The sequence below is a fragment of the Choloepus didactylus genome, chromosome 13 (genome assembly GCF_015220235.1).
Source record: "Choloepus didactylus isolate mChoDid1 chromosome 13, mChoDid1.pri, whole genome shotgun sequence".
NCBI lineage: Eukaryota > Metazoa > Chordata > Mammalia > Pilosa > Megalonychidae > Choloepus > Choloepus didactylus.
The window spans coordinates 68817897-68844502 of NC_051319.1; the positions used below are offsets into that span (position 1 = coordinate 68817897).

The 26606-nt window shown below is 39.3% G+C and overlaps 1 protein-coding gene across 5 annotated transcripts in view; it reads left to right on the plus strand.

Moving 5' to 3' along the window:
• MEGF10 (multiple EGF like domains 10) overlaps positions 1-26606 on the plus strand; it is a 174296-nt gene that overhangs the window by 98408 nt on the left and 49282 nt on the right. For all 5 annotated transcript variants that reach the window (XM_037802087.1, XM_037802088.1, XM_037802089.1 and 2 more), the window contains 4 exons: positions 7367-7613; positions 9109-9229; positions 16055-16191; positions 24301-24513. In XM_037802087.1, the coding sequence (XP_037658015.1) occupies positions 7367-7613; positions 9109-9229; positions 16055-16191; positions 24301-24513 (718 nt within the window). The remainder of the gene's footprint in view (positions 1-7366; positions 7614-9108; positions 9230-16054; positions 16192-24300; positions 24514-26606) is intronic.

Genomic DNA, 26606 nt, shown 5'->3' on the forward strand with positions numbered 1-26606 from the left:
ATTAACAGCTGCAAGGTTTTTGTTCTAGAATGTTCCCCGTTGAAAACAGGAAGAAGCAGTTAATCTGCACTGAGATCAGGTGCTGTGACCAAGGAGCCTCACGCCTTTGGGACCACCAGCCTGGTGAGGGGGAAGAGCGTAACTTTGGAGGCATTGATCGGTTTGGGTTTGAACCCTCACTTTGCCACTTACATGCTATATAACTGTGCAAATTACCACCTGAGTCGATTTTTAACACATGGAATATTGGAATCAGTGCACCTATCTTATTGAGTTACGAGATTTAAATAAAGTAGCTTGCATAAAGTCCCTAATAATGCCTGGTACATGTTAGAAACTCACTATATCTTAGTACCCCTTCTCTTTTGCCCCGTCCTTGGCGCGTGTTTGCTAAGCTGCTGAAAGCAATATACTATGAAATGGGTTGGCTTTTAACAATGGGAATTTATTAGCTTACAAGCTTACAGTTTTGAAGCTGTGAAAATATCCATACCAAGGCATCATCAAGACAATGCTTTCTTCCTGAAGACCAGCTGCTGGCAACCCTGGAGTCCTCTGCCACGTGGCAAGGCACATGGCAGCATCTGCTGGTCTCTCCCTTCTCTTCCAGGTTTCCTTGCTTTTCGGCTTCTTGCTTCTGTGGCTTTCTCTTTCTCTCTCTCTATTTATCCTGTTTATAAAGGACTCCAGTAAGATGATTAAGACCCACCCTGAGCCACACCGTAACTGAAGTAACCTCATGAAGACCTACTTACAATAGGTTTACACCCACAGGAATGGATTAGCTTTAAAAACATCATTTTCTGGGGTACATACAGTTCCAAAACACCAAAACATCACCAGCATGGTAAATTGGACTTAGGATTTGAGGTGCCTTAAGAGAAGAGTGTACCTAGCATTCTTATGATGGCTTTACTGGTTTCTCTGCTTGTGAAACTTGATTATAGCACTGTCCATTCACATTCACTTTCCTTCATTCACCAAATACATTTTGAGTGATGACCACTTGCCAGGTACTACATGGGCTTGGGTTGGTGAACTCCTGAAGTTGATGACGTCAAGGCTATTTTCACAGCACGTTTTCTAGTGGTTTAGTTTCCACAGGATAATCTTCAGCTTATAGTAGTTCTCTAGGTCTGACCATCTCCTTCACTTGTTTTCCCTTAGAGAAATGTCCTATGTTCTCACTACTCAGGAAATTTCCTATTCTGAGTGCCTCTAAATATTGCCAGTGACAATTGGCTAACCCCAAAAGCTTACTCGGCATAAGGTCTCATCATGTACTGCTCTGTGCAAATGCTTTGCCTTAACTGATTGTCTTACATTAAAACATAGTTGTGGGATATTATATCTAAACAAAATATAGATTTTTAGTACTTAAGAAACATAGTGACCTGGGGAAAAGTTCTCAGAACTTTGTTTCCAGACAGTTTGGGGTTTGAATACTGATGCCATCACTTACCAGTTGGGTGTTTGGGGACATTTTACCTAAGGATTCTAATCCTACATATGTGTGCTATGCATGATAATTATACCCACCTTGGTATAATTGTTGTGAGATTGGAAAGAGGTGTATAAGGCATGGAGTATAGAACCTGGCACAATGTAACTGCTCAGCAGATAGAACCATTTTTAAAAAATTAGCCTATTGCTTGCTTTTCTCTTATTGCCAAAGGGATACACATTTATTGTAGAAAATTTAGTTAAACCAAAAGAAAAAAAGAAAACTTACATGCATAGTCTCAAGACCCAAAGATACCACTTATGCCATTTTACTGTAGAGCCTTTCAATGTCTGTCTGTCTCTATGTCTTTCTTGTGCTTAACGTTCTCCTCCTCCTCCGGATATTAGGTGCAAAAATATGCAATTGCTGATAGGTGGCATGAATAGATGACAGTTTCACCTGGTTCATTCTAACATATTGCTAAAGTGGGATCATATGATGCACACTCCTTTTTAACCTATTTTTTACAGTCATAATATTGCAAACATCTTTCCAGTTCATTAAATATTCTTTTACATTATCATTTTTAATTGATACATAGTAATCCATTTTATGAGTACACCAAAATAATTTTCAGCTGTTCCCTATTATTGGAAAATCAGATTGTTTTCGTTTTTTTTAGTTATTGTAAACAGTGCTGGAGAGTCTGTAGATCTGTGCTTCACCCTTATTACCTACTACCTTGAGCAAGTCATCACCTGTGTCTCAGTTTCTTCATCTATAAAATAGGGATAATAATAGTAACTTCTTATACGATCACTGTGAAAGTTATCTGCCTAAAGTGCTTAGAACAGTGCCTGCAGTCACATTGTATGATTAATGTGTTAGCTATAATAGCTGTATTTTATTTTCTTTACACACATTTGTGTTTATTTATTTTGGAAGAATCCCTAAAAGAGGGATTTCAAGTAAAAGGTTTTTGATATACACATTGCCAGACTAATCCCTAAAAATTCATGGTAAGCTACTCTACCATTAGTATATGGCTTCTATGTAAAGGCAGAGGTTGTCATCATCACTCAAAGTATCGTTACACCCGACCTCATGACTAAAGTGCAGATTGTCACAGCTTAGCGTCCCTGAAATCATGATGCTTTCAGCCATCATTATCACCCAGGTGACTGTCACAGTGTGGTAGCACGGAATGGTAGCCTTCCATTGACAACAACGAAGGTCAAGAAAGAGGTGAACGTGTCTTAAAATCTATGAAATTCAATTTTGCTTGGAAGATACAAAACAAGGCAAACATAAAAATTGTGGTCTAAGTGCAATGTGAATGACAGAGGCAATAGATAATGCCATTTTCAGAAAGCACGTCAGATTGGGTCTGAAAAATGTACATGGAAGACAGAGATTTCTGGGTTGAGTTTGTAAGACTGGAGAGGACTGAGCAGGGAGAGGACATGTCTAATGTCTCTCCATCTCTCCTTATTTCTCTACGTATTTCTTTTCTAAGAAAGCTGAAAATGGCCAGGCTGCATAGAAACCCAAGAAGTCCGAGAAGGCATTCATGGAATGTTTACTACTTAAAAGCCTTTTGGCTATTGCATGTTCCATTCTTTCTGGATGTAATACCTCCTGCAAACTCTTCTCTCCCACATCCCATCTTCCTATGTATAAATCCTCTACCCTTTACCTAAATATGGCACACTCTGCCTTTAAGTTTCAACTTAGACATCAATTTAGCTGGGAAGGCTTTCCCAAGTGCCGGCACTGGTCAGATGTCATTGCCATATTTTCCATTTTACTCAGTCCTTATTCTTACCTTACTACTTATCACGCAGTGTTTTATTGCCTGTTAACTTGATGACTCTGCTATTAAACTGTAAACTTCTAGAGGCAAGAGCCCTCCCTCTTGCTCTCCACTTAACTCCAGATCTAGCACCATGTCTAGAACATGGTAGGTACTTAGAAGATATTAGTCTGACTAATTAAAGTACCCAGCCCATGAAAGTAGCCTGTGCTTACTGGAATCATTGGAACTTTTAGCTACAGGGTGAGTGCACTGGCTTGGGAGCATCTAAGGTTCTATTAGTTTTCATTGTATCATGCACCAAGGGTTGGCGCATAGATTGTATAATTCTTCTGATATTACAGAGTAGATTAAAATTCTTATTTCTGACATAATATGGGAGCTTATTAAAGCAAGCTGTCTGGGCCTGTCTGAGAACATCATTAAGCTGTCTCCTGAAATATCTGCATTAATCCGAGAAGATTGCATCTGATAGCCCATTCCAACTGTTAGCGCAATAAGAACTGAAACCAGAAGCTGCAAATGAGACATCACTTGCTCCCTAGCATTGATATTCTTTTCAGTTTAATCTGAAACAAAATTTTGTTCATTTACCTTTTTTCCCTATTAGGCGACTCAAGCTATTTCCATGTTAATTATACTTTTTTCTAAGCTGTCAATGTGAGTAGCCAACCAGTCCCTTTCTCTTGAGGTATGAAACACTTGCCCCTGGAGGTTAGAATGAGGTATTAAATAAAAGATATCAGATGATTTGAGTTCAACACTTGAATTCAGGATAATTGGTCAAGCTCTGCAGCAGTCATAAAGAACAAGTTTGGCCCCTTTTCTCAACCAAGTCGTCATACCCTTATATTTGCAGTAATCAGGGAAGAAAGCTGGCTTTTGTATGGTGAAAACTGTGTCACTCACTGGGATTCATGTAAAAACAAATGCATTGAAGTAGTTAAATATGACAAATGAAAGAAGGAAAAGAAGTCACAGAAATGCCTGAATTCAACCCAGGCTTCTGTGTCCTGCTTGGTCCACTTCCTGCCTATTTGTCTGTAAACTTCTGTATGTGGATCTTTTTTTTCCAGCATAGCCCATGTTGATACACAGTATTCACATTGTGAGGTCCATGTATCAGTGGCCTTTTAGGAAAACACAGCCCAGGGAGGAAGCTGTCACTTCAAAGCATGCCACAGTGCTTACATATAGCCAGGAAATTAACCATGTCGGGATGATATTTCTTTAAAAGCCTGAAACCCTTTCTATGCTGATAGTTATCAATTTCTGCTATAAACTAGTTTCTACCAAGAGGAGGTATCTTGAAGGTTTTGTGTGTCTCACCCCGCCCCCCCCCCCAGCCTCAAGAAAATAGAGCTGGTCTCTGCCTGGCTGCTCTGCTGACAAAGAAGCTGAATGAGAGGTGGAAATGATTTGGGAAGGAGAGACCAATTCTGTTCCTATCAAACCTCTACTTCTACCACTTTCTTAAAACATGTTTGGCGAAACATATGTGCTAGGAGCCCACTCTTATCACTGTAGGGAAGAATAACTCTACATAACCCATTGTGATTTTTTAATCCCCTTGACATGACCTTGATGGCTTTATCAAAATAATTTAATTAGCTAAAATTGCTATTGTGTATCAATCAAATAATCCTTCATTGCACGTAAACGGAAGACAGATATTTAATTGAATATATGAGGCTCCCAAAAGTTGAGAGAGGATGGAAAGTTCGGAGAAGGTTCAGAGAATCAGATGAATGAAACTTCAGTAAACTTCTTGAAAATAAATTAAAAGTATTCGGGTTGTAATATTTAGTCTAGAAAAGAGCAGGGTTGAGGATGCATTAACGTTTCAGGAATAAGATCATTTATAATATAGAGAATAGTGATGAACTGGATTGTCTGCACTCTGAGAGTAAAGGATCTAATTACAAGGCAATGGATTTGGTTTCCATGGAAAGAAGATTTTCTTTATTCTTGAGGAATGATAAACCAGGAAATAAGTTATAAAGGATTGTACATTTTACTTTACCTTAACAACTGGATAGATTCTTCTTTACCTGGGATGGTTGAGAGGATTTGAAAGAATAGATGATGTAATTTTTTTAAAAATAGATCTCAGATTAAAAGAGTTGCAATTGAAAAAATTATTTGTCCATGTACATAGGCAATAAAAGAAACAACTCATGAATAATAATTAGACGTTAATCTTATTTTGTGAAAGAAGATTGTGAGTCCTTAGGTAATTGCTTTCTTGATTTGCTTTAGATTCAATAATTCTCTCATTGTTTTTAATTGTGTTAAAGTATGTTTATTAAAGTACTAATGAGACCAAAGCCATACTGATTAAAAAAGGAATTATTCATCTTAAACCTTTTGATCTTATGAAATCAAAGGTAGATGCTAATATTAGAAGATGGATCCTGCAGTTGTAAGCTGTTTGTTGTGTACCTAGAGTTTTAAAATATAGTAGTTTATACCAAATTTGTTGAAGTTACAGCATTTTTTAAAAATGAAATTGGTTTTTAAAATCATAAAAGCAATTTATCCTAAGAGCTCTAGGCAGGGTGCAAACTTCCCTAGTGATTTTTACATCTAATTAATAAATAAATACACTGCTGGCTAAGCAATACTTATTAAGAATAGTTTTTACTTATCATTACTCTTTATAATTTTTAGAATGTTTAGAATTGCTTTTTTTTCCTTCCCCACTGCCTCTTTACTATTCACTGATTTTTATGTTGCAAACTGCTCTTTCTTTTCTTTAAAACTGTGCTTTTAAATCCATCTTTCCAATGCCTTTTGCTGGCTTTGTCTTTTCTGGTTTTGTGTGCCTACTATCTTTTTGTTTGCTGTCTATTTTCAGATTCAGGTATGTCTCATTTTTTCAGGAGGTCAGTGTATGTTTTAGTGTGTTAAGCTGTTCAAAGCAGATACCATAAAATGTGTTGGCTTTTAACAATGGGAACTTATTAGTTTACAAGGGCACCATTTTGTGGCCGTGAAAATGTCCAAATCAAGGTATCATCAAGGCGATGCTTTCTTCCTGAAGACTGGCTGCCAGCAATCCTGGGCTTCTCTGTCACATGGCAAGGCACATAGTGGTATCTGTTGGTCTCCCTTTTCTTCCGGGTTTCATTGCTTTCAGCTTCTTGCTGCTGTGACTTTCTCTTTCTTTGTCTGAATTTCATTCTCTTAAAAAGGACTCCAGTAAAAGGATTAAGACCAACCCTGAATGAAGTGGGTCATACCTTCAGTTAAGTAGCCTCACCAAAAGATCCTATTTATGATAGGTCCACACCCACAGGAATGGATTAACTTTAAGAACGTACTTTTCTGGGGCACATACAGTTTCAAACTACCACAGTGTATTTAAACATTCTAGTTAGTTTTTTCCAGCCTCTCGTGATTGGCTCCCAATAGCACGTATTTTCATTGATATCTTAAAAGCAGTTTCCTTCTGAGTACTCTGACCCAGAGCTGTGGCAGGGTAGTCCATTCCTCTGTAGTTCTGTCTCTGGGTCCTCACTTCGTATTCACTTCATCACTGCCTTGGTTCAAGCCCCTTCATTGATCTGAACTCTCTCCCTGCTTCCTGCTTGGTTTCCCTGCCTCGCACTCTCAGCTTCTTGCTGCCCTTTTGTCCAGGTGTAGCCAGGTGACCTTACTGGGAAAGAAATCTGTACTGTCCCTCCTTGTTTAAAATTCTGTCCTGCCAATCCTTTGTTCACAGGATGCAATGCACACTCCCTGTGTGACAGGCCATTCCCACCTGCCTAGCCAGCTGCCTCTCCCAAGCAACCCTCACACCCTCCCCAGCTCATTATTCTAGCAGTTCAAACTCAACACTCTGGGTGCAGGGAAAAGGTTGAGTAAAGGCAAGGGGTTGGGAATTTACTGATGCTTAAACAATGGGGTAATAGGAAGCGGCCCAGTTAGTGTTGAGCAGCTGGTTTGTGACCCACTGACATGGCTTGGTGGTGGGGCCCCGGTGTCCAGCTAAGGAAGGGGTCGTGAAGCCAATATATCCAAGGAGAGACTAAGGCGATTCTGAAGGGTTTGCTGTTAACCCATATCCGTACCCTGATGCCCTCCACTGTTTCTTTCCCCAAACTCAGCCTGCGACGGTGATCACTGGGGACCCCATTGCAGCAGCCGATGCCAGTGCAAAAATGGGGCTCTGTGCAACCCCATCACAGGGGCTTGCCACTGTGCTGCAGGCTTCCGGGGCTGGCGCTGCGAGGGACGCTGTGAGCAGGGCACCTACGGTAATGACTGTCACCAGAGATGCCAGTGCCAGAATGGAGCCACCTGCGACCATGTCACAGGAGGGTGCCGCTGCCCACCAGGATACACTGGAGCCTTGTAAGTGGCATGCTGCTGAGTGCTGGGCAGAGCCAGCCCATCCCCTCCGTTCCTGCTGCCGCTGCCACCCTGCTCCTCATGCCTCTGATTCTATTGCTTGAAGAGTTCCTGGTGGAGCCCACACATGAGGATCAGTTGTGATGAAGACTAGGTGTTCCTGCTGTTTAAGCCTTGAAAGATCAGAGGCAGCCGGGGCTGAGGGCCAGCCTCCATGCTTTCCCTTTGTCGGGGCAAAGTTAGAGAGGGTCAGGATATTGTGGTGGATTGTGATATCTGGAGTTGTTGGGGCAATTTGAGGTTCTTCTTTGATTCTACTGCAATTGCATTCATTTTACACTGTTGACTGTTAATGGTCCATGTTATTCTGCTTTGCATGCCAACTAATTAGCTGAATGAAGTTGGGTGGGTTCAGTGCCTTAGGAAAGAATAAGGAGGAAGATGCTAGAGATAGCACCTGACAAAAAGTTAACTGGGTTATTTAATGCTCATGGATACTTAGGTGGCTTTGTATATATAAAAGTATATGTACAACATGTGTATATGATGTGTGCACACAGATAGTTTCATTCTTTCTGATGGACATTGAAGTAACTAGTTAACCTCCAATACTTTATTTTGTGGGAAGAGTATTCTTCTGTTCTACAATAGCAAGTAGACTAAAAAGGAGGCAGAATTTACCAGAAAGAGATAGAAAAAGTATTGTTGCCTTACTGAGAAAATTGCACTTGTAAATCACGGAACTAAAAAAATGCAGCTGATTAGGTAAATACCTCCCACCAACAGTGTTAACATCTGTAAAGTAGAGCAAAAGAAAAAAAATGCATTAGCCTGAAAGTCCTGATTTTCAGAAAAATGGATGGTTGTCTAAAACTGTTTAATTGTTAATATTGCTTTTATGGGATTTTATCAAGGCCACAATTGAATAGGGCTGTGGGAAACTTGGAGCGATTTTGCAGGAGACCAAAGAAGACAATTAAAGGCTTAGAGAAGAAGGTTCATACAATATAGGGTGGGTTAAAAGAACGGATACTCTTTGGTCTGAAGACAAGAGGGCCGAAAATTGATTATGAAGAATCTGGGCGCAAAGGGAAGGATGTGCAAATGTTTAAGTCTCCTTTGAGGTTAGAACAAACACACAAACAAAAGTAAGCTTAAACTGTAGCACATGGGATTTAGAAGAGTTGCATGGAATGTTCCTGTCACCACAGAGTGTGCAGCCATTTTTCCTCCTTGCTGATCTCAAATAGGGCAGATTCTCCTCAAATGGAAATGGTTTCATTAGAAAATACCCCAAAACAAAGGGAAAGACCAGGTGACCCCTCAAAGACCCTTCTGGACAATATGATGCATGCTCTGATGCCAATTAAATGAATTATTGAACAGAGAAGGCTTGCTTATTTTAGGGCTGAGCATATCGTGATCTGTGGGTCTGTAAACCTGAGGGTTGTGTGGTTGAGTGAATAATGGTGTCCTTTGTTACACATTCATTCCTCAGCTGTGAGGATCTGTGTCCCCCTGGCAAACATGGTCCGCAGTGCGAGCAGAGATGCCCCTGCCAAAATGGAGGAGTGTGCCATCACGTCACTGGAGAATGTTCCTGCCCTTCTGGCTGGATGGTAAGCTCCCTGTTCTAGTTTGCTAATGCTGCGGAATGCAAAACACCAGAAATGGATTGGCTTTTATAAAAAGGGGGTTTATTTGGCTACACAGTTACAGTCTTAAGGCCATAAAGTGTCCAAGGTAACACATCAGCAATCGGGTACCTTCACTGGAGGATGGCCAATGGCATCCGGAAAACCTCTGTTAGCTGGGAAGGCATGTGGCTGGCGTCTGCTCCAAAGTTCTGGTTTCAAAATGGCTTTCTCCCAGGACGTTCCTCTCTAGCAAGCTTGCTCCTCTTCAAAACGTTACTCACAGCTGAACTCAGTTCCTTCTCTTGAGTCAGCTCGTTTATATGGCTCCACTGATCAAAGCCCACCCTGAATGGGTGGGGCCACTCCTCCATGGAAATATCCCATCAGTTATCATCTACAGTTGGGTGGGGTACATCTCCATGCAAACAACCTAATCCAAACGTTCCAACTTAATCCCCACACTATTATGTCTGCCCCACAAGATTGCATCAAAGAATATGGCTTTTTCTGGGGGACATAATACATTCAAACTGGCACATTCCACCCCCTGTACCCCAGAAAAACATATTCTTTCCAAATACAAAATACGTTCATCCCACAATACCACAGAAACTTAAATCATTTCAGTAACAATAGTTAAGTACAAGATCCCATCAAAATCAAATATAGGCGTGGTCAGTCCTAAGGCCTAATTTTCCTTTAGCTTTGGATCTGTGGACTTAGAACAAGTTATATGCTTCCAATATACAAAGGAGGGACATTCACAGGATAAACATTCCCATTACCATAAGGAGAAAGAGTAAGGAAAACAGGGTTAACAGGACCAAAACAGTTCCTAAAACCTGCAGGACAAACTCCATTAGGTTTCAAAGTCTGAGAGTCATTAACAGAATAACATTGCATCCTTGGGGCTTGAGAGAGCAGGAGCCTAACCCTTCCTAAGGGCCTTTGCAGCAGCCCTTTCCTCTCCAAACACTTAGGTAAGTGCTCCAACATATCCACACACTGGGGAGACCACCTTCTCGGCCCCACCCCCCTCAAACATTGGGGCAGCTCCCGGATTCCCTTCCATCTCTGGGGCACATGCTCAACCCCTTCAGAACAGTGTGGTGGCAGCCAGGCTCTCCCCAATTCCCTGGGAATGTGCTCCACCCTCTTTGGGACCTGAGGTGGCAAAACTCTTCCAGAGCATCGAGGTGGAAGGCCCACCCTCGACTTCCAGGGCAAACTCACCCTTTCCATGCGTGTGGGCTGCTCCACTCTCCCAGCCCAAGGCCTCTTGACTTCAGACCTCAACCTCCATGGCTCTGTCTTTGAAGAAACTTTTCCTTCAATTTGTTCCTTGTCTTTCTCCTCCAGTCCCGACTGGTAGCAGCTCTGTCTGTACTCGCAAAAATTCTGTTGGCTTTGCATGAGGCATGCAGGGGTCAAAGCCATCAGACAATAGGAGTTTCCACAAATCCTTTCTGGATAATTCCATCTCCAATCTTGGCTTGTACTGAAATGGCGGCTGGGTTCCATGTTTGGTTACATCCTCACATTGGGCTGTAGCTTCTGGAATTCCACCCCCTGGAAGCTTGTAATTTTCCAAGCCATCAGCTTCTGGTTTCTTTGAACCCAAGAGTTCAGTTCTAAGTTTATCTCTCTCTGCTCGCATTTTACTATAAGCTGCGAGAAGAAGCCAGGCTACATCCTCCACATGTAGTCTGGAGATCTCCTCAGCTAAGTATTCCAGGTTGTCACTTTCAAATTCTTCCTTCCATCTGACACCAGGACTCAATTTTGCCAAATTCTCTGCCACTTTAAAACAAGGATCACCTTTCTTCCAGTTTGCAACAACACATTCATCATTTCTGCTTAAGTCCTCATCAGAAGTATCTTTAGAGTCCATATTTCCATAAACAGTCTCTTTAAAGCAGTTTTGGCCTTTTCTATCAAGCTCCTCCCAATTCTTCCAGAATCTTCCCCTTATCCATTTAAAAAGCCACTCCAACATGTTTGGTATTTACAAACACAGCAGCAAAAGCACGCCACTTCTCTGGTACCAAAATCTGTTCTAGTTTGCTAATGCTGTGGAATGCAAAACACCAGAGATGGATTGGCTTTTATAAAAAGGGGGTTTATTTGGCTACACAGTTACAGTCTTAAGGCCATGAAGTTTCCAAGGTAACACATCAGCAATTGGGTACCTTCACTGGAGGATGGCCAATGGCGTCCAGAAAACCTTTGTTAGCTGGGAAGGCACGTGGCTGGCGTCTGCTCCAAAGTTCTGGTTTCAAAACGGCTTTTTCCTAGGACGTTCCTCTCTAGCAAGCTTGCTCCTCTTCAAAACGTTACTCACAGCTGAACTCAGTTCCTTCTCTTTGAGTCAGCTCGTTTATATGGCTCCACTGATCAAGGCACACCCTGAATGGGTGGGGCCACGCCTCCATGGAAATATCCCATCAATTATCATCTACAGTTGGGTGGGGCGCATCTCCATGCAAACAACCTAATCCAAACATTCCAACTTAATCCCCACTATTATGTCTGCCCCACAAAATTGCGTCAAAGAATATAGCTTTTTCTGGGGGACATAATACATTCAAACCGGCACACTCCCCTTCCTCCAAAGCCATCTGTTCTATGAGAGTCAAGTAAATAGACATGTGGAGGACTGTAGCACAAAAGGAAAGTATATTGATGGTTAAAGAGTCCAAAATTGGAAGTACCTGGTCATCTCAAAGTTGGAAGTCTTCAGGCTAGAGAAGGTGGAAGGTGATTTAATAATCTTGGACTTGAAGCACATTAAGGGCCCTCATAGAAAAGATAGGGTATATCTGTCCTGAATTTCCCCTCAGGGTAAAAGAGGGACATATCTAAGCTTACGGGGGATAGGCATCACTGTTAATAAACACCGAAACTACTTAAATAATCATTTCCATAACTATGTTCTGTGGCTTGCTGCTGTTCCTTGACAACATTATTCTCAAAAGAATAAGCTTTACGTGAAAAAGTTAGCTGGTCACAGAAGTTTGGAGACACTTTGAGGTTAAATCTGATTTATCAAGTGTTACAGAATTTCTCAGGGCGTTTAACGAGATAATTCAAGAGGGAGCTGTAACTCACCACACTTCTCAAAATTTGACCATCATACTCTTTCTTCATGTAGTATCTCACAGGCCCATTGTTATGTGGATACACAATGTCAAAGCTGGTTTACTAACTAGATTTCTTTGAAATAGGAAAATAATATCAGTTCTTATGCCTCTGATTTGTTTTGTGGTTATGTCTGCTTGAGGGAAGGAGAGGGAATGACTGTGTCTACCCAGTCTCCTTTTGTTCATTAACAAACTTCTTAAAATAACAACTCATTTTGTGACCACCTTCTATCTCCGTTAGCTGTACTGAAACCACTCTTGAAGAGGTTACCAGGGATTTCTTTATTTGACAAGTTTAGTGACAAGTATTCTTTTCTCTTTCTGCTTCATGCCCCTAAATCTTTTTTTTTTTTCCAGTTTTTTTTTTGTTAGAGAAATTGTGGGTTTACAGAACAATCATGCATAAAATACAGAATTTCCATACACCTATCCTATTATTAATACCTTGCATTGGTGTGGTACATTTGTTACAATTGATGAAAGCACAGTTTTATAATTTTATAGCCCATGGTTTAGCTTAGGGTTCACGGTTTGTGTAGTGCAGTTTCATGGATTTTTTTTTTATTTTTTTTATTCTATTACCATATAGACAACCTAATATTTCCCCTTTTAACCATATTCAGAAATATATATCTCAGTGCTGTTAATTACATTCACAATGTTATGCTATCATCACCACCGTCCATTACCAAAATATTCCCATTGTTTCAAATAGGAACTCTGTACATTTCTCCATTAAAGCTTTTAACACTGTTGGTCATCCCTCTTCCTTCCTTTATCTCTTGGCCCTCCACTTCTGTGGTAACCCTCTCTTCTACCTCACTTATTTAGCACTTTTCATGATCTCCCTTCTTCTACATACCACTTAATTGCCGGTATTTCCTAGGTTTTGTTCTTGTCCCTCTCCTCTTTTCTTACTATAAATTCTCTCTGCAGTCTCATCCAGACTCATGCCTTTAATGACCATCTGCTGATTCCCCCAAATCTCACAACTCTATTGACCTGTCCTCACTTGAGCCCGGGTATGTATTTTTCACTATCCTGTTAGACACCCCAAACTAGACAACCTGTAGACATGGAACCACCATCGTTCAGGGCTCCACCCAAGCTGGAGCCTCAGGATCCAGACATGGGGGTAGAATTGGTATGGTGTCATCCTTGTGGTCATGGAGTGAAGGAGAACTGGAGTCCACTTCGCAGTGAGGGCTATAAGAAATAAGGGGGAGTTCAAAATGTCAAGACTTCTGGCCCCAGTGAAAAACAAGTATCAGACCCAGGGTGAGGGTTAGAAATGGCAAGTAGTCAAGACAAGGTCCAAGTCTAGGGCAGAACCTGAAAAATCCCCATGAAGTAATGGAATAAGAGGAAGGAGGCCTTTTACTGAGTTCCTGAGGATGAGGTGAGCAGGGGAGATATGGAAGGAGTACTGAGCTCATTCAAGCAAGCCTGTCAAATTGAATACTATTAAAACCAAACTTGCTATATACCCAAGCCTTTCTCGAGCCTACTCCTCTTCTACCTTTTCTATTTTAGTTAAAACCAACACGTCTCTCTTAGTTGCCCGAGATAGAAATGCTGAATTATCATTGACTCCTTCCCTTTTCTCACTTCCTTTATTCAGCCAGTTGCAAACACTGGTCATTGTTTGGTCCTTGGCAAGAAAAGAGGTTTGTGGGTGTTGGAAAGTGTCCAGAGAGCTCCATGAATTTCTTTGGAAATTCAGACATTCTACTCCTGGGAATTTGCGTAGATATTGTCTATGGAGCTGCCTCATCTTGGAGTAGAAGCTTTAATCTTCTCAGTTGGGGTGGTCATGTTGTGCAACTGTGGTAAACACAGACTTGGACCATGTGTCCCAGTAGGCGGAGAGATGCACCATCTCTATCTGCCCAGTGGAGCCCTCCTCCTCCACTTTCTCTGTACACTGGGCCCCCTACCTTGACAGATGTTTCTTGCTGAATGCTTCAGGTATTTTTCCTTTGTGTGCTGGCTGAGCTTTCAACTTATACTTCCACATTACATTGCATTTTTATTTGTGCTGTTATCTTAGGTGCTTTTCAAAGATGAATGCAAATTCTTACAACTCATATGCACATGTGTCTTTCAACTAATAGAAAAAATGAAGCTGTTTGCACACGTTAATCTTTATACATAAACAGCATTTCTACAGCACCTCAGAAGCCTGTGTGCAGCCTTACAAAATGTGGGTACTTAGAATGAGGCCCTGAGAGAATGAGAATTTTCACCAGACACACCCTCATCACAGGTAAACCATCGGCACTTTATTGCCTTAGTCTCTCAATCTTGTTTTCACATTACTACACATATAATATGTTGTGCAAGAATGGAGGCATAATAGCTATTTTTACATTTACTTCTAACTCACCACATTGTGAGCTAATTAAGGGCTGTGACCTTATCTTTGATTCTTGGTGCTTAGCATCCTGCCTGGCACATAGATGGCTCTTACTAAGTGTTGATTTGAATCATATCATAAAGGCCTTTTGGGTTCCAAGAGTCTGTGGAAGAACTTTCCTTGTCTGTTGATAGCTAGAAACCACCAGAGAAGACTTAATTAACACACCAACTGCCTTTTGTGGATAGCCATGACTTAGAGGAAATGTATTTTCTTATGCTATCCAGAATAAACATTTACAGAACCATCTGGTGTTCACCAGCCTCCAATTTCAGAGTGCCCACAGTCTGCCTTTTTTAGAGAAAGGGAGGACAAAGCAACAGTTTCCAACAGTTAAAAATCTTAGAAAAATTCTTGTTATTTGGGATTTGTCATATGCTCTAACGGGAACAACTTGAATAAATAGATCGGATCCAAATTATGTAGCCAAGTGAAGTAGAAAATAGTACAATATTTCTTGGACTTGTTGGAATAATATCTTATTCTTATCCACAAAGAATTAGAGTAAATATAGTGATAGTGCCTGATAAGATGGACAGCCTCAAGGGAGAGGAGAAGTGTCCAAACTACTCTGTTGATTTTTCTCCCCAAGAAATAAGCTTTCTTATTGAGCTTGGTTCAGCAATGTTTGCTGAACCTGCTGAAAATAAAAGTGTTTTCCGTAAATAAAATGTGTAGGTTCATTCCCATACAAGTATTTCTTAGGCAATGTTATTGTTAATTCAGATACACAAAATTTCAATCTTATATTATGCTACATTATAAGAAATAAAGCCAATGATAATGTGTGGTTTCTCTAGAACATATGGTGAAGCATTTGGATATTCCATTTGTGACAGATGTTGCTGTTTATGTAATGGATGCTCAATAAGTATCATTGACTTACTGTGCATGTAAGACACAAAGAAGAACACTTAGGAAGATTTATAAATTCCTTAGATTACCATAATAATTTGATGCAACTTTGTTTTAAGCTTCAGTTTTTAATATGGATATCCATGAAGATTATTATTCTACCATCTTTCAATGTATCTTGAGATTTAGATTTACCAGGTAAATAAGTCCATTTAAAAAATTTAACATTTTTAAGATGAACAGAGTTCATGCATTCTGAAATCCCTTTAATCTAATTTTCTTGAAGCTCTGTTCTCATACTCTCCTTCCCTTTCTGTTTTCTTTCTTTTCTTCCCCCTCCTCTGGCCCTTCCCTGGCTGGAGGCCCATCTAATTTTCCAAGTCTCTTTGAATGCAGGGCACAGTGTGTGGTCAGCCTTGCCCCGAGGGTCGCTTTGGAAAGAACTGTTCCCAGGAATGTCAGTGCCATAATGGAGGGACGTGTGATGCTGCCACAGGCCAATGTCACTGCAGTCCAGGATACACAGGGGAGCGGTAAGGGACACTTTTATATTCTTCTGAACATTTGTAACAGTGTAAAAGGAAAGCTTGTAGGGTCCAGGGCGTACTTCCAATATCATGTGTCTGTGACTATTCTATAATATTCCAGAAGCATCTGTGAGATATCAGGTTTGACACATTCCATCCCAACTCAATGCATAGAAACTGAATCAGAGACAGCAATGGTGGGTTGAAGACACAGAGAACGCATTAAGAAAAAAAAGTCCATAAAACATCAGCTATTCAAAGCCCACAGTAAATGAGTCACTCTAAACAGTTGAGTATTCAGGACTGCCACGTCAGGCACCAAAACTTTTTACATTTTAAGCATTTTGGATATATTTGTCTTAAAGTAGAATATGTGCTTAAGTCCTTTGAAAAGCGTTTTTTCCTCAAAAAGTTAAACAAAATTACCATGTGGCCCAACAAATCCACTCCAAGTTATATACCTGAAAGAACTGAAAACAGGTACTCAAACAGACACTTGTACACCAGTGTTCACATCAACATTATTCACAATAGCCCAAGGTGGTAACAACACAAATGTCCATCACCACGTGAGCAGATGCAGAAAATGTGGTATGTCCAAAGAATGGAATATTACACAGGCACAAAAAGCAATGAAGCTCCGATTCATGCTACAGCACAGATGGACCTTGAAAACACTATGCTAAGTAAAAGAAGCCAAACACAAAAGGTCACATATTCATATATGTTCATATGAATATGTTATATGTCACATGTTCATATAACAAAAGGTTATATGAACTATCCAGAATAGGTAAATCTGTAGAGACACATTGGTGGTTGCTAGAGGCTAGGTGGAGGGGAGGATAAAGAGTGCTTAATGGGTATTGGGTTTTGAGGATAGGGGGGCAGGTTATGAAACTGTTCTGGAACTAGATAGAGGTGGTGGTTGCACAACACTGTGACTGTAATAAATGCCACTGAATTGTACACTTTAAAATGGTTAATTTTTTATGTGAATTTCTTCTCAATAAAAAAAATTTTTTAAAAAAGGATGTTGGATATAACATGATTCAGAATTCTATTATGAATTTCAGTCATTATATCACGTGGAGGATGATATAACAGGATATGCCAATGCTTATAGGGCTCCATGTGCCCAATGAAATTGCAGCAAATGGCTGTGCTTGTGAGGTTTGCTGTTTATCTTTGCTTTATCATTTGCTGTTTATCTTTGTTTGTATTAGATGGTAAGCTGTTACCTCAAAGAGCTTTGCTCATCCTACCCCTTCTAATTTGCTCTTTAATCTGTTATATCCTGGAAGACAAGATAATCAAGCCCATTGGCTCTTTGTGTAAAATTAGAGAAGAGAAACTCAAGAGGCAGAAGAATATAATGGTGAAGAGCAAAGATTCTAGAATCAAACTCCCTGGGTTTAGGTCAGAGTGTTTTTGTACACATCCTCATCTGTCACATTCAGATAATAACCATACCTCCCTCTAGGGTTGTTATAGGATTCAACAAGTGAATGTATTACAGCATCTAGAACAGTGCTGGAACTTATAAATATTAGCTATTACTGTGTTCAAGTGATGGCTATGAACTGTGTAAATATTAGCTATTATTATTTTTGAGTGATCACTGTGAACTACGAATTCCTTCAACCTTCTGCTCTCATTTTTTTCTTTCTAAAATTCTAGTCTAATTGTATGACTTTTAGTTAGATACTATAGTGTCTGCTTTTTTCCCAAGTTTAGACCTTGCACTTTCTTGTTAAATTTATTTCTGAATGTTTTCTAATTTTAAAAATCCCATTTCAGTTTCTTCCTGGGTATTGCTGGATAAAGAAAAAAATGTTTTGAACATTGACATTTTTATCAGTCACCCTTCCAAACTTTTTAGTAAAATCTGATGTTAATTTTAGCAAACCATAGGGTTTATGTATACGATCATATTTATCTGCAAATGAAGATGTTAGTCTCTTTGGTATTTATAATGATTATTTCCTTTTCTTAAATTATTGTATTAATTTGAGCCTTTAAATCAATGTTGACTAACAGAGGTAAAAGTCAGAATTCTTGTTTTGCTCCTACTTTTATTGGAAATGACTTCAATATAGTTTCGTTTTTACTGTTGGTTTTTAGTAGATGTCTTCAATTGTTTACTTCATGCTTAAGTACTCTTTTTAAAATTCCTGCTTTATTAAGAGCTTTTGTTAGTAGTCCCTGCTTAATTTCATTAAAGGTCTTTTCAACTTTTGTTAATATGGTTAAATGTTTTCTTTACTCTTTTGATGTTCTAAACATTTAGTACATGATTTTTATGACATGCAATTGGGCTATTCAGAAATCGTTTTATGACTGGTATCCTAGTTTTAGGTTGTATTTTGGATAGATTAGATTGCTAGATGAGTTCTGGATTCACGTTGAATTTCATTATAGAAAGATGAGTCAGGAAAGAAGCAGCATGAGACCAAGCAGAATCCTAAATAATAATTTTACGTAATTTGGGGGGCACTAAAAATGTAAACATACTGATTTTCTTGCTTTCTAGGAATTTAAGTCTCAACTTAGAGGCAATGCAAACTCGACATATGAGGCAAGCAGGCTTATACTCACCTTATTATTTAGATTACAGGGAAAGGGGTAGCAGTTAATTTTCAGGTGAATTTTAGATTTGAGGCAAGGAACAGAGAAAGAGAAGGAAAATGAAAAGGGCCTTGCTTCTTGAGTTTCTGCTCTTGTAACTATTCTTTTTTGATGACCAGTGATATTATTCCAGTGTTCCTGTTTTTGATTATGTTATCCCCATTTGGATTCTAGAGTTAACAAATACAATGACAACAGGCCTGTTTGCCACTTTAAAAGGAGAAAATGAGTGTCTGTGGGACAGTTTGCCCCAGAAGGTGTGGGGAAAGAGGCCTCAAGAGGATGGGGCGGTCTTAAATGCCATTTCCATTTTGAGAAATCAGCAGTGACTTGTCCGCAGAGGTTAGGCCAGAGGCTGCTGCTTAGGGGAACAGGTACCACCACAGGCAGCTGCCAGCAGAACATTGCCAGGATGTGGGAATATCCCTACCAACCAGAGGGGAAAAAGGAAAAACAGGAATTCTGTTGGCAGGCAGAGCAGTGCATGAGATGTCCAAATAAAAGGCTTGAGAGGACATTGTGGTGAAGAAATTTAATGTGTCTCAGTCAAGTGAGAGTGAAAGTAGAGGATGGTTTCCAGACCTGCAAAAAATTCTTCAGCAGGGGTTAACAAAGAGTGTTCCTATTTCTCGTGGCGTTGCCATGGAATCACACTGGGGCCTCTGGTGGCCTAGCATGGGTCCCCCAGCACAGATTGGTGCTCAGTATGCATTTGGTGAATGAAGGGACTCATGATTCAATAATAGACTCTGTTAAGGTGAAACCCAAGATAGTCCTGGCAAGCCTGTGTTCTGTGTTACCCTGAAAGCAACAATAAATGTGGGTGCTGGGAGTTGAAATAACAAATTATAGATGGGAATTGGAGGAATGCAGCATTGGCCTTTAATGGAGGTAGTCTTTCCTGTATCTAGGACTATGGAAAAGTTGGCTCTCTTCCAGTGCTTTTGCATTTCCCCCAGGAGCTGCCATTCAGATGTTAGAATGACAGGCAACTTAATCCATCGATTGCAGGTCTAAGGAAGAATGTGATTCTTTCATGCAAAATTGTGGTTTGGTGCAAATATTCCGCTCACCCTAGGGAGGGTGCAAGGGGGAGCTACCATCCCTCACTTGCCAGCCTACTTTCTGTTCCTTAAGTTCATGATGAGATAAAACCTAAAATGTAAGTGGTTTTAACAAGTCTGAGACTCACACTGGTTTCGGAATTGGAGTTCTCTTTTATTAATTCATGTCCACTTAATGCTTATCCGTTCTTCCCAATTCCAGGGTGTTATTTGAAATATTAAATTTCAAAAAATTAGAAACCCCAAATTTCCATAATTCTACTGTGGACAATATTCATATCTTTATTTCTTCTCTGCTGTCTCTCCTAAGACAATGTACTTCCTCTTTCACTGATTCCTGAGATACACTTCTTGTTCCACGTGGGGTCACAAAAACAACATTCAAGGCCTAAAATTCATTGGGAACTGATTCTTTTTTTAGATAAAGAGGGAGAAAAGGGAAATGAGACTGTTGACAAAGAACTTCAATTTAACCAATCAGAAAGGCATAAGCTACTTCATGATTATGTTTATTTTCAAGATGGAAAATATCTGTTTCTAGAAAAACCCTTCCATTTTGGTTTGGTAGATGGAAATAACCAGAACTATTATTAAAAGGATTCACTTACAAGTGCAACGTTGATAAACCGAAAGAGAGAATATGAATAAAGCATATATGGCTATTTTAGCCCCAAAGGTAAAATTCAAATGACTTTTTTGCCATTTTTAACACAAACTGGCAGTATATTTAATTATAGGTTAGAAAGGTAAATATGAATCAAGGCCAGCTATTATTTTTTCCCAGAGAAAAGGAAGTCTCTGCTAAGATATGATAAAATATGCATAATGGTTCCCTGTAATTTGCTACAGACAATTTCCCAGGCTTCTGAACTGTACCACATTAAACCACTTTTAGCACCAGGCATTTTACAAACTTAAAACCAGGGAGATAGTCCAAAGCCTAACTTTTGGGTTTGTTTTCAAATCCATGTAAGAGAGTGAAAGTGATATTATTTTACCAATTTTTTTTTTCTTTTGGTACTGATCTGCAAGAAGATCTGGGCAGACAGGCTGCAAAATTGTCTTGCCAGCCTCCAGCAGAAGCCATGATGAGGCCAAATTACTGTATCTTAGCATTCCTTTTCTCAAGTTTACATCGTTAGGAAATAAACTAAGTGATTTGCCTTATTAAAGCTTCTGACAGGTTAAAAATAAAGACTACTTTTTTAAAATACCCTATTCTAAATATTGGTACACTCATGTTTCACTTTAAAGCATGCATTTTAGGCTAAACATTAGTTCAATTACTCCAGAACTTTTTTAGTGGTTTATGGAACAGTTGATTTGAAGACTTTGCTTATTGGAACAGATACTTTTTTTTTTTTTTTTAACACCAATGTCAAATTTTCTTTTATTTTAAAAGAAGTAAAATAAAGTAAAAACAAAGAAATGTTTGAATTTCTAATAAATGATTTGAGAAAGCAAAAATAGATTTTTCCCTTAAAGATCCCTCTAAGGGTAAAAGATGCACTGAGTAATACTAAGGATGAGTGCTTATGGCTTTTCAAACAATAATAGTATATATATATGTATATTATCTAGTGACTTTTTGCTATGAGAGATGATTATATTAGCACTCACATGTTTTAACTGTATTTCCTCACCCACCTCTCAATTTTTTTTGTATTGCTATTTTTACATTATCTGAAGTTACAGCACTTATATTCTTTTCTATATTGAAAACTAAAATGATTCTTATTTATTAGTTTTATATTTAAATATATTCACTGTATGCATTTTTTCCTCCTTCATTCTTTAGATTTATATTCATTCATTTTTTAATATAATTTTATTGAGATATGTTCATACACCATACAATCCATCCAAAGTATACAATCAGTGGTTTACAGTATCATCACCTAGTTGAGCATTCATCACCATGATCATTTTTAGAATATCTTCATTACTCCAGAAAAAGAAATAAAAAGAAAGAAGAAAACTCCAAATATCCCATACCCTTTACCCCACCCCACCCTACCCCTTATTCACCACTTGTATTACAATTTACCCAATTTTAAGACTTACAATAGAGGTAGGTTAACTAAGACAGTGTAGTATTGTCAGAGATAAATACAAATATCAGTGGAACAGAAGAAAACATCCAGATGTAGAGCCATACAAACACGGGCAACTGACTTTATTTATTTTTGCTTTATAATTTTACAATCATTATCAAAGATCATGGCTACTGGATTACAGTTGAACAACTTCAGGTGTTTCCTTCTGGATATTCTAAAACACTAGACACTAAAAAGAGATATACTATATAATGAGTCAGTAGTCACAGTCATTTGTTAAATCCTAATTTCTCAGTTACACCTCCACCCTCTCATTTGATCTTTCTCTCATTCTTAGGGATATATAGGCAATGGCCATTTTTAACTTCTTCTTGCTGGAAAGGGGTGTTGACTTTATGGGGTAGAGGAATGAAATTGGTGATGTTCTTGAAGAGACTGGTACCTCTGAGTTTCAGGGCTTATCTAGCATATGATCAATCTGGAGACCTTAAGGTTCTGAAAAAATAAACTTACCAAGAGAAACTTTTATAGAGACTTAGATAGAAGCCAGGGCACTCCCTAAGTTTCCCAGGAATACTGTTGGTTGGGGCTTGGCATACTATGGTAGTTTGCAATATCTGGCTAAAGCTTGCATAAGAGTAACATCCAGAATAACCCCTCAACTCTATTTGAAATCTCTTAGCCATTGAAACTTTATTTTGTTCCATTTCTTTTCCCCCTTTTGGTCAAGAAGGCATTCTCAATCCCATGCTGCCAGGGCCAGGCTCATATCTGGGAGTCATATCCCACATTTCAAGGGAGATCCACATCCTTGGGAGTCATTTTCCACATAGGAGGGAGGGCAGGGAGTTTACCTGCACACTTGGCTTAGAGAGAGGCCACATCTGAACAACAAAAGAGGCTCTCTGGGGGTGACTCATAGGCATAATCACATGCAGGCCTAGCTTTGCCATTATACAAATAAGAATAAACACTTCTTAAGATGCCTAAAACTTGCATGAGTCTAAACTTGCATGAATCCCTTTTCCTTGTCTCTACCACATTAAATGTATGTTAGAGCCAGAGCAAACCAGAAAAGTATCAAAGGATTCTGAAGATTTGTCCTTTGCTCTTAAGTAGAATCCTACCCACCCCAGGTTTTGTTAGTCATCTCACCCTATCGTTAAAAATAAGCATAGCCTTCTGGAAAATGTTTGCTTTTCTGCCCCTTTATTTCTTTTAAGTACTCTTGAATTCTTTATCATGTACTTGCCATTGCCATTATACAGATCTGAAAATGAAATGCTGACCTACATTTTTGACTCTGGGTCTGGCATGGCTAGAGAGCCACATGGGAAGTGGCTGCTGTAGACTCACAAAGTATACCCTACTTGTGGTGAGTGCCCAGCTAGACAAGACCCTGTCTGCCTCTCCCTTGGCAGAAAGTTCTCCTGCTGCTGCAGAAAACGCATCACCTCATGTAGCCAGAAAGAGGCTTGACTGGCCTGAGAGCCATTAGTGCTTTTCATGGAACAATGATTATTTTCCCTTCTCCATCAGGTTTACCCCTAGCAACTCAACTTTCCACCTCATTCACCTAACCCACAGTATCCTTCCACAGGGACTGCACTCTAATGTCATTTTTAAAAGATGATCAAGTGATTTTTTTGGGGGGAGTGCTGATTTTTTTGCTTGCCCTTTGGCAGCCCTTGTCCCCAGCAGAGGCTAATACCTCACTTGCCAAAAATTTTGTGTTAGAAACCTCTAAGCTTTCCTACAACTTACTGGCAGAAGCTTCCCCACGTTGGAATCAAGAAAACCGATTTCAGTAGCTTAGAATTCCCCAAATCTGAAGAGAACTTTACCTCTCGATTACATAACTTTCTACACAAGAAGCAGTGGTTTCTATTTATCTGTGAAAAGAGCAGGAACATGGCTGAGATTAAAAATTATGTCAACGTGAAAGCCACGAGAATTAAAATTTAATTTCAAATTTGCCACAAAGTTTTCTCTTTCCAATGGGGAAAGCATATTTTTTAATTTCCTAATTATAGGCTGGGACTCATGTTTGGGTAATTTATTTTCTCCCTTTTCTAGTATCTAGCATGCACCAGGTGTAAAAAATGGTTTATGTCACAAGCTCATAATTTTATTTTGTTTTTGTTTTTGTTATTTCTTCTTTCACCAAGTCATACTGCTATTACTGCTACAGAGACAGAGTAATTAATCTTGATGCTTTTCATACTTGTAACAGGAAATTCACTAAAGGAATGCTAAGTCCAAAACACAGTTTCACTTTATACATGACAAAGCCATCTGAATTGACTATTTTCAGAGTCACCGGCTAATATATTTCACTTCATTCTGCTCCTGCTTCTGCCTGATAGGTGCCAGGACGAATGTCCCGTTGGGACATACGGAGTTGGCTGCGCGGAGACCTGCCAGTGCGTCAATGGAGGGAAGTGCTATCACGTGAGCGGCGCGTGCCTCTGCGAAGCCGGCTTTGCTGGTGAGCGCTGCGAGGCGCGCCTGTGTCCCGAGGGGCTGTACGGCATCAAGTGTGACAAGCGGTGTCCCTGCCATCTGGACCACACACATAGGTGAGCATCGACTGCCCTAGAAAGTTTTCACCTCACTGTCCAGTATTTGGAAGGAGACATGAGAGAGAGATTCCCACCCTAGAGCCGCCTTGCCTCTGGGTTAACCTGGGCAGGAATTGACAAGTAAACTGAAGACTTTTTCACTTAATGCGTGACAGCCCAAGTCAGAAGTGCTAAAATTGTCAGATAGTCCTTTGGTGGGCATTAAATTCCATTCGTTATTAATGGTTACTGGTAAAGATTAAATTTGCTGAGGTTCATAGAACTTTTCCTCAAGAGAGGACTTCTGTGACATTCCTTTAGAAGCAAAGATGTAATGAGAGCAAGGGGATTAGTATGTAAAAATATCATGAAGTGATTCTCACTGCAACATCTTTTACTTGACAGCACATCTGTTGAAGGAAAAGGGGCTATAGAGAGGAAGTTGTGTGAAAGTACTTCACATGTGGCTGTCACATGTGAAATATGTTTCCAGAATTGATGACTCTGACATAGAACTCCCAGGGGTCTTGTAGCTCAAAAGTCTCTCCAAGAATTTAAGAACAGGAAGCCACAATCCTATCCACCCTACTGCACTTTGTCTGTCCCTGAAAATACTTTCCTTCCTCCTTCTCTTCCATTCCCTCTCCCAAGGATTAGATACATATAACTTGGATTTTTTGGGCATTTGCAGACTGCTGGCAACATTGGGTTTTACAAAAATGCAGTGCATGATGCAGCAGTTCAGCTATTACTAGAATTACTTTTATTTGCATTCAGCACAGCTGTTACTTCATTTATACCTTGGAAAGATAGCTCATGGCTGCATCAAATCCCAAGTGTACAAAAGTTAAAAGTGAACAGAAGCATGTGGTTAGTCTCTTTTTTAACCATTGTTAAGAAAGAACATGGACTTTGCACTCTGTGTATGTGTGTGTGTGTGTGTGTGTGTGTATGTGTGTGTAGGGTGGAATACATTTTAGTGGTATGTGTCAAAGTGTATTTTCAATGTGTTTCAAGTAATTTTGTAAGCCTCTTCAGCCAGCTTTTCGTTTCCTTCATTAGAAAATATTGCTGCTTTTTAGATGACAAGGTTAGATAAACATTTGGGGAATAAAAATTAATAATCTCTGCAGGGTTTTGTTTGCTTTTCAACTCTGTAGTGCATGGGGAGTTGGTAGGAGTAGGGACAAGTCATGAATTCAGCTGCCTTTCAGGCAGCATGAGGCTTGTTGCAGCAGAAAGTAGGCTTCATGTAATGATAGCTAGGAATTGTTTTATGCCAGTGTGCTGTTTTGTTGTATGTAGACACACATGAAATCAGTTAGAAAAATAAACCTGTACAAAGGACGAGCTCCACCGTGAGAAGATTTGGAGAAGCACAGAAAACACTGGTGTTTTTCTAGAATTAGGTCCCATGTTAGTGGCAGGGTTCAAGTTGAGAGTTATTCCATTGACACCAGTACCATGATAATTTTGACATATGCCATATGTACATAAGTGTGTATGTTTTAACAAATATATACATTAAATTATTTGACCATCATGTAGGTCAAAAGAACATTAAATCTGTTTAACAATGTATATCATATAATCAGAAAAAAAATGTGAAAGATTAGCCTATTAAGTACTTCCCTAAATAATGAAAGCTATTTTTAAAGAATACCTTTTACAATGTTCTATTAAAATCATCTGAATGTTGTGACTATGTGACTCTTTCTTGTTGAATTCATTTTGGGAGCCAGCCATCTAATACTTATATCTTGAACTTCCATATAAAATTCCTGGAAACACAAGCTCCTTTTGAACAAGAAGACATAGAATCTTTGTATTAATTAAAAGCCTAGTTTACTCATTTTACCATTTAATTAAGCAGGTTGAACTTTACTATTACATACTTCATGATGTATATTTATCTTAAAATCTTTCACTGTAATTAATGAGATAACTAATGTGATGTCAACTAACAGTTTCTGTTGTCTTTAGGTAAATTTTGAGTTCTGTGGCTGTACATATTTACATACATTGCAGCCATATGGGTAGGGGCTTGTATCAGTTAGCTTTTGCTGCACAGAAAACCACACCAAACTGAGTGACTTAAAATAATTATTTAT